The sequence below is a fragment of the Triticum aestivum genome, chromosome 2B, assembly GCF_018294505.1.
Source record: "Triticum aestivum cultivar Chinese Spring chromosome 2B, IWGSC CS RefSeq v2.1, whole genome shotgun sequence".
NCBI classification, from domain to species: domain Eukaryota; kingdom Viridiplantae; phylum Streptophyta; class Magnoliopsida; order Poales; family Poaceae; genus Triticum; species Triticum aestivum.
Window position 1 is genome coordinate 790,681,959 of NC_057798.1, and position 12,603 is coordinate 790,694,561.

General features: G+C 43.8%; 1 protein-coding gene and 1 pseudogene across 2 annotated transcripts; both read left to right on the top strand.

The window, feature by feature from the left end:
• The first annotated feature begins 422 nt into the window (after positions 1-422).
• Positions 423-5,657, top strand: LOC123047451 (actin-related protein 6). 2 transcript variants are annotated; one of them, XM_044471007.1, is made up of 9 exons: positions 423-877; positions 1,045-1,201; positions 1,318-2,110; positions 3,199-3,391; positions 3,461-3,524; positions 4,769-4,853; positions 4,953-5,003; positions 5,091-5,153; positions 5,258-5,657. In XM_044471007.1, the coding sequence occupies exons 3-9, from the start codon at positions 1,404-1,406 to the stop codon at positions 5,385-5,387; spliced, it is 1,293 nt and encodes a 430-aa protein (XP_044326942.1). In that variant the 5' UTR covers positions 423-877; positions 1,045-1,201; positions 1,318-1,403; the 3' UTR covers positions 5,388-5,657. The 2 variants fall into 2 exon arrangements, with proteins under 2 accessions (XP_044326942.1, XP_044326941.1); XM_044471006.1 differs by lacking the exon at positions 1,045-1,201.
• A 543-nt stretch (positions 5,658-6,200) lies between these two features.
• Positions 6,201-6,349, top strand: LOC123047684 (uncharacterized; annotated as a pseudogene).
• Positions 6,350-12,603: the final 6,254 nt, after the last annotated feature.

The following is a 12,603-nucleotide window of genomic DNA, read 5'->3' on the forward strand; positions in this document are numbered from 1 at the left end:
GATTTTTTTCGCTTTTCGGGAAGCAAATATGTGCTTCTCATGGAACCATAATTCTTTCGCGCAAAATATATTTGCTATTTTTCTCCAAAACCTGCAGAAAATCGGGCGTAAACCAAAAAGCAAAAAAAAACCCATCTAAAACCCGAAGACGTGTACAAAAGAGTAAAAACTAAATCCAGAGGGAGCACCCAACTCGTGACATGTGGCGACGACTGAGTGCACCACTTGGCGCGCTCTCAGCCCACAAAAGTGACCCTTACATAGCTGCTGCAAGGGGTATCCTTTAGTTTTTTTTTTACTTTGAGGCTGCGTCAAATTAATTCAGATTGGAGGGAGCACTATATTTTTTTAAAGTAAAACTTTGTAGGTTTTATAAAGGCCCAGCCAATTAAATGCATTCCACAGCCCAGGCCCAACAGTCCACTTTTCCTCTCGACCTCTCTCCTCAGTCCTCCCAGAGGCAGACACGAGCGAGGGCCGAGAGACCTAACCAGCCACGAGCCAGCCGCCACTCCCCGTCGAAGGCTCGCCGTCTCCCCGTCGTCCGGCCGCCCGCCCGCTCCCTTCCCCGCCACCGTTCAGCGCCAGTAGTGCCGGCCGGCTGGCCGCTCCCTTTCCCTATCCCTGGCCCGCCCGGCCGCCCCCCTCTCCCTTCCCCGCCACCGTTCAGCGCCAGTAGTGCCGGCCGGCTGGCCGCTCCCTTTCCCTATCCCTGGCCCGCCCGGCCGCCCCCCTCTCCTCGCCAGGCGCCGGATCCCCCGCGGCGGCGCGGCGCGGCCCGCCCCCTCCCCTCTCTGCGTGCTCCTGTGGCACCGGCGAGGTCCAGCCTCCACCCCTAGGCCCCGAGGCACCCACCGGTCTGGCCATTCACTGCAAGGTATAGATAATGGATTGAGTTGTTTCTCTGTTTGTGCACTCATTCTTCACCCCACCTTTTACTCCACCTTTTACGCCAAACCGGTGATATTTACCTTTGTAAGACAGCAATTGAATTGATGTCTCGCACCCCACCTTTTACGCCAAACTGTTAGTACTATAATGTAGGCAGCGACCGATGTCATTGAATTGATGCAAGACAGCAATTTGGCCAATTGATCGATGCCATTGAATTGTGGAATTTGAAACATATTTCGTGATTTGCTGTATTGCTATATGAAGTTTCCTGAAAATATCATGTCGCACTTGAGCCACGCCTACCCAGGTATTATGCCAGATTTATTATGTCCGTTGCAGACACGCATGTTGTTTATATGGGAAGATTTATCTGCAGTTTTTGAGCAATTTATCAAATCGATCCCTTAATGGCTCTTTATGCAGGACCTTTTTAAATTCAAGTATACTGGCTTGGGCTCAGTTGGATAGGGACAGACTTGAATAAGAGAGAAGTACCAGTGGGATTTTACATGACGGGTGGATCACGTGTGGTGGTGATAGACAATGGGGGTGGTCTTCTGAAGGCCGGTTTTGGCGGGGACAAGGATCCAATTGCTGTCGTACCGAACTGTATAGCAAAGTCTCCTGGTTCCAATGCAAACTCGAAGAAATGGCTAGCGGCTGACCAGCTGCAGGCACAAGATGTTGATGTGACTGGTATGACGCTGAGGCGTCCTATTGACCGTGGCTACCTTATCAATACAGAGGTGCAGCGGGAGGTGTGGGAACGGGTCCTGCGCAGCCTGCTCCAGGTGGATCCGACAAACTCATCCTTGTTACTGGTGGAGCCGCAGTTCAACCCTCCAGGACTGCAGCATGCTACCGACGAACTTGTGTTCGAGGAGTTTGGCTTCAACTCACTTTGTGTTGCAGACGCTCCTTCCCTTGTCCACCTTTACGAGGCCAGCCGCCAGCCGTCGCTCTTTCATACCCAATGCAGTCTTGTTGTGGACTGCGGCTTCTCCTTCACCCACGCGTCCCCTGTCCTTCAGAACTTTACGCTGAATTATGCTGTGCGGCGTATGGACCTTGGTGGCAAGGCCCTCACAAACTATCTCAAGGAGCTTGTTTCGTACCGGTCCCTTAATGTCATGGATGAGACCCTCCTCATTGATGACGCAAAGGAAAAGCTATGCTTTGTATCCCTTGATGTCCCTCGTGATCTTCGCCTTGCCAGGTCTGCTGACTTCCTCACTGACATGATATGGATATATTAAATTATCGTGTTCTCTTTTGTTTGTTTAAGGTTAGAGTGTGGACCAATTTCAGGATAATTTTTAAGCTAAAGTGTGACCTTCGTATGGAAAGACCAGCTAGGAACTTGTACCTTTTGTAATCTGAACTGCTAATGAGTTGTTTGAGCAACAAATCTAACCATATTACCTATGGAACTATGTTCTGTATCTTCAAAATAAATCTATGTTGCATTTTTTTTCTTGCTGAAAACAGAAGGGTAACCCAATGCTCAAAAAAAAAAGGAAAAAAAAACAGAAGGGTAACCCCCTGTGTCCTACCTTACTTTATTTGAAATAACAACTGTTTGTTAGCTTCAAATGCCTGGATACTTGGTTAGACAGGTTGTAGACTTTAGTATAATGGTTGTGGTTATGATAGCTTCAAACAGAGATGACTAAAAAAATTACCTGACTGTACACCATATGCACACACTCATGCACAAGCTTAGACTATGGAAGGAAAGTATAGTTATAAATCTTGTACTCCCAAAACAAATACTATTGGTTTCAGTTGCCAGACTAAGCAAATGCATGATCACCATGTACTAGAGTCTGAATGGTCAGGTATTTGGTTATGTTCAGTTGAGAAGATATGACAAGGAATGACTGATCCTTTTCGGTCTGAATAGCTGGTTGTTGTCCCGTTGTTGAACTGTGAGTACTGGAGTAATTAATGAATGTGAGGGTTTATTCCAGCGAAGTCAAATTTGATCAAGAGTTTCAAACTTTAAAATTTGCCATTGGAGCTTGACAGGGATATCAGTTAGTACTTCATTGATTTACTAGTTGGTTGATTGGTTGAACACATCTGTGGATATCTGCTTATCTATGTCTGGCATTCGAAATAATTTTGATCACACTGTTTCGCCTAGCTTTAAATTTTTTCTGCTTAGGCAATGTGCATACCATCATGTCATTGTGTTTTTCAAGCACCATATACTGTCTTGTTGATCAGTTAGCCAAACACTACCTTTCTCTGCTAGTTACAAATGATCAAATCTCTTGACAATGTGATATGCAATCATTGCAGTTTATCATTCAAAGACAACCCATTTAGATGTTCTTACATTCTCCCTGATGGCATAACATACAAGAAAGGGTTTGTCAAAGACTTGGATGAAGCACGTCGATACTGTTCTCTGCCTGTTGAAGGAGAATTAGATAAAAAGGATGGTGGCAATGACATAGACAAGGATCGAAAAAAGCCTGAACTAAGTCAAAATGTAACATCCTGTGTTTCTGTTACATGTCAAATGTTACTTGGTATTATCTAACGGAATTTTGATACGCAGGAATTTGCCTTGACCAACGAGAGGTTCCTTGTCCCAGAGATGCTTTTTCATCCAATTGATCTGGGTTAGTGTCATCTAAATGTCTCCTATACCTTCTTCATCTGTCCGCTATGCTTCATAATCTGTTTTCTAGAACGTGCCCCTACTATTGCCCTAGCATCCTTGTCCCACAGAGACTAACTCAAGGACCCTGAATCTCTCTCTCTAGCTAGCCCCCTCATTGAGATGCTGGATTAGCAGAGTGATCTTCAGAGACTACTCAAGGATCCCGAACCTAATTTTAATTTGTCACCCTTAATGAAAATGATTTCTCAACCAGACATAATCATTTGATGCTAGTTAAGGATATATAAAGTTCAGGAGTAGATTCTCTGCATTCCGCAATGTCTGTAAAAATGTGTGGTGATCATTGAAAAAAAAGGGCAACCTGGTGCATGTAGCTCCCGCTTGCGCAGGGTCCAGGGAAGGGTCCGACCACTTTGGGTCTATAGTACGCAGCCTTTCCCTACATTTCTGTAAGAGGCTGTTTCCAGGACTTGAACCCATGACCTCATGGTCACAAGGCAGCAGCTTTACCACTGCGCCAAGGCTCCCCTTCAGTGTGGTGATCATTGAAACGCTAACAAAATGTATGGTACTTCCATTGCACTAAACTGGATAAGTTTTGCCTTGGGACCTTACATGTTACGACCGCAGGCTTTGCATTTTTGATACATAGTAGGAGGGCATCCTAGAAAATACATTTGGTGGGATGAATCAGAGCAAACATAAAACAAAAAGGAAAAGAAGGATAGACAATTTGAATATGGGGTTAATTTGCTTGTTCAGAAAATATGGGATAGTTTTGCTGTAAGAGCAAAACTTATGGGTCACAATTTCTCTTGTTTGTTCTCCCAAAATTTTGATGCACAACAAAACAGTCTTGTATTATCCTTGTCTTTTCTTCTGTCCAAAAAATGTTTTTTTACCGTGAAAGGCAGGTGGTCTGCCAATTCATGTAGATAGAGAAATGAAACAGTACAGAGTTATGTACAGAATCTTTACAATTTATCTCCTACAAGCAATACCAATCATGATAGTTCTATTTCCCACTCAAATTTAGCTTTGACGTATTTTGGATCAGATGGATAGAATAGATTGGCCTATTGCCATAAGAAAAAGGAGCACCTTCGCATATATAGGCTGAATGACTGTCAGGATAACGTTAATTTGTGCAAGTTAGCAGCAGCGATTCCACCTACTGCTTCAGCTCATTGTTTCCCTTCTGCAGTGGCAAGTAATAAGAATACTGATAACAGAATTTTGCAGGCATGAATCAAGCGGGCCTTGCTGAGTGTATTGTTCGTGCTGCACAAGCCTGCCATCCATATATTCAACCTGTGCTTTATCAGAGGTATGTTTTGTCGTTAAACGGTGAAATGCCTGACGCTATCTCGACCTCTGATCGCGTGACTCTTGTTCTGATTAAAGTTATGCATTGGGCTGTTTTCAGCATCATCTTGACAGGCGGAAGCACGCTGTTCCCTCGGTTCGCTGAAAGATTGTAAGTAGTTTTTCTGTAGGAAAAGAGACAGCGTTATCTCCCATAGCATGAGTCTGCGTGCATCATCTTAGTTGTTTGTATCAACAGGCAGAGGGAACTTCGACCTCTTGTGCCCGAGGAGTACCAGGTGAAGATAATTTCTCAAGAGAAGTATGTGCCTTTTACTCTGTTTCTGTCTTGGCGCCTCTCCCTCGTTCACTAACGCTCATGTGCGGCGTGCGCGAATGGTATTAACGCTCTGCTACTTTGCGCAGCCCAATCCTTGGTGTCTGGAGAGGAGGATCTGTCCTGGCGTCCAGCCCCGATTTCGAGTCGATGTGCGTTACGAAATCGGAGTACGAGGAGATGGGGTCGGCACGGTGCCGCCGGAGATTCTTCCACTGAAGAGCTGCTCAGTAGATAGGACAATGTAGCCTGTTTTAGATGGCATGTTTAGCAAGTGGCATGCGAATTAGGGGTTCCTCTTCTGCAAAAGGTTTAACAAGTTCAGTATCTGCACTAGACAAATGTAACTACCGCTTGGTTGGCCATGAGATTAGAGGTTGTCTTCCCCATGCACGCACGCACGCACGCACGCATGCATATCAACTTTGTATGAATGGATTCAGTTGTGGGTGGGTGGATTTAGCATCTGGGAATTTCAGATTTTCCTGAGGATTTTCTAGTCAACCTTTGCATGAACCTTCATTGCCTTGATATAAATTTGTCCTGTAAGTTTGGCTGTTGAAATAACAGGCGTATCTCGGCGAGAAGGTCCGGGACGCCGTGATCACCATCCCGGCCTACTTCAACGACCCGCAGCGTCAGGCCACCAAGGACGCCGGCCTCAACGTCGTCCGCCTCACAAGGACGCCGGCGGGACACCACCATCAGAGCTCGTGGCCCCTTCGACGGGAGCATACCGCTTACGGTTCAGATTACCATCAACGTCCGTCCCTGAGCTTCTTCACCCCAACTCATCGTCTTCAGAGAGCAATACCATCATTATCATCGTCTTCAGAGAACAATACCAGGCCTTCATATACACGGGAACCACGAGCCCATCTATACTGGGCTTTCTTCAACTACAGCCCTCCCAAAATAACGTGCTCTGTTTGTGTTTGTGCCTGTTTTGTGTTTAGTCCCACCTCGGGCAGCCGCGAGGGAGAGGAGGCGAAGGCACCCTATATCAGGCGACCAACGGCGTCAAGGAGAGGCATACCTTTCTCGGCTTTTTGGCTAGGATCAAGTGTAGTATTTGTTCTTATCAGTTTAATATCTGATATGTGGGCTACATGCCCACAACGATATTAAATTTATTTTTTACTAGGTAAAGATGCCCGTGCGTTGCAACGGGAAAACACAATGTCCAAGATGTGAAAACAAATATGATAAACACGGAAGTACCCTTGAGCCGAATCTTCGCAAGCCGATCTTTCAACATGGCATTGTCTTAGATTTTGGTCTAGTGTTCATCCGAAGTGAGGTTATATGTGGGGATTTGGGCTGGGTTTCAGGGATGCCGGATAGCCTGGACGTCTGCGACCCGTTTGTGAAGCTCGACTGGGACACCGGGCGTCCATCCTGCCAGTTTGGGTAGCCCGGCTGTAGATGCTCTATTGTGATCGAGACATAAGAACCCTTCATGAACTCTCAAGCCGAATCTTCACAGACCTATCTTTCAATGTGGCGTTGTCTGCACCATCAGATTTCCTCATGTTTTGGAATAAAAAATAACTATAGTGAAAACTACATAATTTGTACAGAAAGACTATTTCAATCTATTTGAAAACTAAAATACTGTGGTACATGAAAAAACAATCAAGTGCGAGCACAAAATATCGTAGACCCAGAAAGGGAACCTAATACTAATGATGTTCCCAGTATATGATCAGGCCATCTCATCGATTACATAGTGTGTTCTCTCTCTGGATGCAGGTGAGACAAATGTTCAAGTTCAGATATAGATTTCATATTGGAATTGATGTATACAAAGCTATGCTATACATTTTGGTTGCACTGAAAGAGGGATCACATTTCTGCTATATACGTTGCCATTTTCAAGATGTGAAATCATGCACATACTTCTTCAAAATAAAAGTAGTACTCAAGATCTGAATTCAATTTCAAAGAACAAATCACATGTTGAAGTACATCTTTGCACCCAAACCATACACGTTCCAGTTGTGGAATTTAGAAGGCTACAGAAAAACAAACACAAACCAACACCCCGTTTACTGAATCAATCAACACAAGCTGGCCATGCTACATATAGGGGGGAATAAGATCAGTTACATGGGGATCGCCCTGGTGACACACAACTACATAACCTTGGTCAGGAGGCCCATGATGCGCTGGCCCTTGCCGTGGAGGACATGTACACCACTGCGCCCAGGAGTCACTCCATCACATCAAGTGCCACATACCCACCATAAAAAAGGTAAGTGCCATACATTCAATATCTTTACCCTGAAACCAAAATTTCATCATGTGAAATACATTGTCACTGTATACTTTGTAAAAGTGGATTGGCCATTATCATATGGTTCACCGAAAGTAAATTTGAAGGATTTTAACTAATCCGTTAGAATTGAACTTTTCTTTTATCAAAAGTCAGAGAATTCCAACATTACAAAGATGCTTGGGGAATTCACTAAGTTCGAAGATCTAACACAAATGTCCTGAGCAATTCAAGGGGACCAAGTTGGATATTACCATTATAGTATACAATTAATTTTAAGTGATAAATGTCAACCAGAATAACATATACTACCCAGATCAATATACATGAGTGAGCTGTTAAAAAACATTCTGAATTCCATGAAAAGATAAGTTTCATTGTATATGGGAGAATATCATTATGTAATTTAGCTTTTATTGTGGATGCATTGTAATATAAGTCAAGAAAACATGCAAATACATTGGCTATCTTCGCCTGCCTGTATGCTGGCCACGATTTGTCAGTCCGTTGCTTCATGATTTCAGCCGCCAACAACTCTTGCGTGCGTACATTAATTGTGTGCCTTTTGATCAGCTAGCTTGGTATATAAGTAACCAAGCCGGCCTAAATATGGTTCGTTGCATAATGTGCAACAGTGCCTCAAAAAGGGAAAGAAAATTATGTGCACCGTCGCACCGCAAAGAGACCTTGTTGGAAACTGAGTTGTTAAAGAAAAGTGGAGAAGAAGCCATAAAAGAATTTATGTCCATGATTAAAGGAGATACTTAGTCCAGGAAATGTACTACTGTTGTTCTTTGACGCTTTGTTCATACCTCGGACTGGGACACGTGTGGACATTGTGCCTGCTCAGAAACCATTGCACGTTTTGTGGATATGTAATGAATGGATAACATAATTTTAAGAGCTCCTTAATTTCTAGGAATACCAGATTGTACTCTTTTAGGTAATGCCTGAAATTCTTACTGTTTCCTAAGCATCCCAGCTGTGGACTATGTTAGTTTAAGAGTAGAGTAGAGACCGATGTTGTTTACTTAATACAAGCATCCCAGTTGGCAAAGACAATCCTAAGCAGAATAGAAGTAGTCTCTAGATGAAGAAGAAAACAGCACATGTAATACAACATATAAGGCATCCCCAATGTAATGATTAAATAGGTGCAATACTGATGAAGTAGGAAGACAGGGTGATACAGTCATATTCTCAGTCTTTGATTTATATACAAATAGGCCTGGGCAACGGCATCTAAGGTTTGAAGACATGAAGGACTACTGATGCTGGTTCGCCATCGATTCGTGTTCCAAAACTTGACAACAAATTAGACAGAACAAAACATATGAATTATGCCGACAAGGCAGCCATGTAAATTCATGATATATGACAGATTCTTAGCTTGTTGTCATACTTTGTCGAGCAATCGAGTACATTTTGTCCCTACAAATCCTAGCTTTCCAGGAGCACAAATTTGCAGAACCTTTACTCAAAGTACCTTGCGTTATTATTCAGAATATGACCCTTGAGAAATCATATACATGGATGCTAGAGCTGGCATGATGACCAGGCAGGAAAGTAACATAAGTAGAAAAAAGTAAATGTTGCATGCATGTTTCCAACTAAGTGCACTTCCGAGATTCTAGGGCAGGTAAATAACATTGAAATCGATACCACTACAGTGATATTTCATCAGATGCTACTCCCCAAATATACCGACCATATAGATATTCGCCAAACTGAAATTGTGAGCAATCAGAAGTAGCACCAATTTTTCAGAAAAATAAACTGAAACAGGGGTAGATCTGAGGGGGGCAAATCAGTAACATTCATTATATAGCAGTGCAAACAAAGAAAAATCAGTTGAATTGATCGATCATACAGTGGTGTACCAACTACAGTAACATCAAAAACAACTACTGTGAGGAACACAGGCACCACAAGTTCACAACCAAAGCAGCAGGGTTGTTTTTGAGGGGAGTCGAGGCATTACATACCTCTGGTGACAATCCATTGATGAGATCGCTATTGATGCCTTCCTTATAAGATTAGTCTTGTTCAGTGGCAGTGGTCGTGATAACATGGAAACACCAAAGTAAAAAAACAGAAAATTACCTCCGGTCTATTGGGGCAATTGACCGAACAGTTGGCATGCAAACGGCTGTAGCAGTAGTGTTTCTCAAAGAAATAAAAACCTACTATGTAATGCAATGTAGCAAAAATGGTGGTGGATTCATGGAAGGCGCCAGTCACTACTAAATGTTTTTTTCAGCATGGTCATTGCTAAATGCTTGTGCAAGGTTCCTGCACAAGGTTTATGCTAGTAATGCTTGCAAGTCTTTTGTGTTATTCTATCCACCACAAGTCTAGAACAGTGACAATCACACAGAAATAGGTGCTGAACCATCCTTCGGTACAATACATATTTCATTAGATTCAGATCGGATAAGTAACAATGACAGACAACCAAATAACACTTCTAATTTAATTATGCAGACTAACCTAAAACTATTTTTTAGATGAGCTAACCTGAAAATATTAAGCGGACCTGAAACTAACCTGACAGGAAACAGATATGGGGTGGAGCTGATGGTGTGGAGGTTGGGCCTGAACCTTCCTTGGAGGGAGAAGATGACCTGACGAGCTCTCCTCACTCCGCCGCAGCCGGCGTCGTGCTTCCGCGACTCTGCTCCACAAGTGCGGCGTAGTGTGGCCGATGTAGGAGAGGAGACGGGATGGAGGTGGGGGAGCTGATACTTCTTCGATCCGGCGCTCGACGGGAGAGGACAAAGGAGGACGGGGCTCCGCCTGCCGCGCCCATCCTCGACTCCGCCGCCCTCTCCCTCCGCGGGAACGCCGTGATCCGGGGCTTCGCCCGACAAGGGCCTCCAGTGCGGCGCTCTGGCCGCCTTCAATCAGGAAAACGGCGGTGGTGCCCAACCCTATTTTGCGAAAGAGAGAGAGACGTGGGTCAGGAGAGGGGGCAAATCCTCGCCGGCGTCGACCGGCGGCCGGCGCAGCACCGGATCGAGCGTCACCGGGGTTGGTCGCCTCCTAGCGGCTGAGATCGGGAGGCGAGGGAGAGCCCGTGTTTTTTTGTGCTGGTAGACTGCAGTTTGAATATTGAAAACTACAGGAGGAGTTTGGGAAAACAACCTGAACGAAACGTTTTTCTCACTTACTAAAGGACTGCGGGTTAATTTCTCAAAAACGGAGGGACTTTTTTGCAAAAATCCTAACGACGGACGACCAGAAGCAATCGCTGCTTTATTGCCCGTGTTTTTTTGTGCTGGTAGACTGCAGTTTGAATATTGAAAACTACAGGAGGAGTTTGGGAAAACAACGTGAACGAAACGTTTTTCTCACTTACTAAAGGACTGCGGGTTAATTTCTCAAAAATGGAGGGACTTTTTTGCAAAAATCCTAACGACGGACGACCAGAAGCAATCGCTGCTTTATTAGTAGGGAAAGATGGGGAAGGAGCCACCACAGTAGCTTGCTATTGGGCCTCTTGCGTGTCGCCTAGGCGTTGCACTACCGCCTTAGGCCGGCGCACCCCAACCAAATCAAATTCATTTTTTTTTATTGTGAAGCTCCCTTCTTACAAATTGGCAAAAAAGAGTAGACCTTGGTTTTGGAATCATTTGGCTTTAAAAGCTTGTCAATTTTGCAGTCACTGAGACTGAGAATGGACATGTTGTATGTACCCTGTGTTTGATGTTACTGAGGAACGATGGTGCTCCGTCTTTGCTTCGTCAAAGGCATGCTATCCCGTTCTGCTGCCAGCCAGTTTCCGTGAGCAAAGTGAAAAAGGGCAGAACTCAATTAATTTGCATTCCAAAATTTGAATGACAAAGCAAAAAGGTCCATGAGTAGGGAATTTCTCAACACAAAGCAAAAAGGTCCACAAACATTTTGTCTACAGTCAACCTCGCCTCCATTGCTTCAGGCCTGATGTTGGTATTGACTAGACAACTTCAGCAAGCAAAGTTCCCCAAAATAAGACATGTAAAAAATCAGCATATAGTAGGTACGGAATTACTTGGTAAACTGAAAGAGAAAAACATGCATCCAGATTCAAGTACACACATTTTTAGTTAGCCACAGTGCGATCAAGTATTCCCAGGCTACTAATTACCAGAAATTAGAATTGCTCAGGTTACCAATAACAAGAAATTAGAATTACAACTGGCTGCGCCTCTTATAGTCATTGCTCAAGCTGCTGCAAGCCTGCGAGCATTACGAGACCACTAGCATTCTCTGACCATACCTGTCAACAGATAATTATCTCCATGGATGAGGATGATCCATGTGTGAGTTGCTCCTTAATCCGACGCCTGCTAGCCTTTTCCGCCTTGGATCTTTCAAGGTTGGTGGCATCGCAGTTTGTGCATGGGATTTCACCATACAACTGGATTATCAAAAGCCCCACAGCTCGTTCCATGACAAGCCTTACATAGTTTGTCACCTTGTCTTCATCCTCGCACCCGAAGGTCTGCAGCACCTTCAAGTTCAGGTGCTTCAAATCCTTGGATGGTTCCCATACCACGTTGGTCTTCTCGGCACTGTCCTCGGGCGTCTTGACACATGAATGTTGAGACAACTTCAAGCAATGATATAGAAAGTAAATAACACATGTTAATTAAACTGCCACCAACCCATAAGGACAAGGAGTACAAGCTTAGTCCCCTATACACTTTTCAAGGAATTTGCATGAATTAAATCGTAAGTATGGCACATGAATTATGAATATGCTTCTGTGATTCCATTGTAATTACAACCATATTATCCTCTTATTTCTTTTAACCAAGATTCTTTGTAATATGAAATATAAGACGGCAACGTGCATCACTCGATGCAGAGGCCAGGCTCTCCTTTTCAAGAAAAACATATGACGAATTTTTGGATTACTCTAACATGAGATACAATCCAACTTTTTTTTTGCCTTGCATGGACATTGTCTCGCTGCAAAATTACAATGCGGCTTGTATGCACTACTTATAGTATTTGTGATAAGTTGGTGAGTGGTTGGAAATTAGATTAACTTGTTGGTATGTTTTAAATGCTGAATATCCGAAAAACATATCATCATAAAAATGTAGAATGAGTCATGTACATGCTAAGATGTGGACTAAACTAGAAAGAAGGTTAAGTAACACTTACTGCCAAATC

Bases quoted from the DNA above. Each gene is read 5' to 3' on its own strand.
- LOC123047451 (XM_044471007.1), top strand. From the start codon at position 1,404: ATGACGGGTGGATCACGTGTGGTGGTGATAGACAATGGGGGTGGTCTT. The intron at 4,854-4,952 runs GTATGTTTTGTC...GGCTGTTTTCAG, and splicing joins CAACCTGTGCTTTATCAGAG to CATCATCTTGACAGGCGGAA. The intron at 5,154-5,257 runs GTATGTGCCTTT...TACTTTGCGCAG, and splicing joins AAGATAATTTCTCAAGAGAA to CCCAATCCTTGGTGTCTGGA.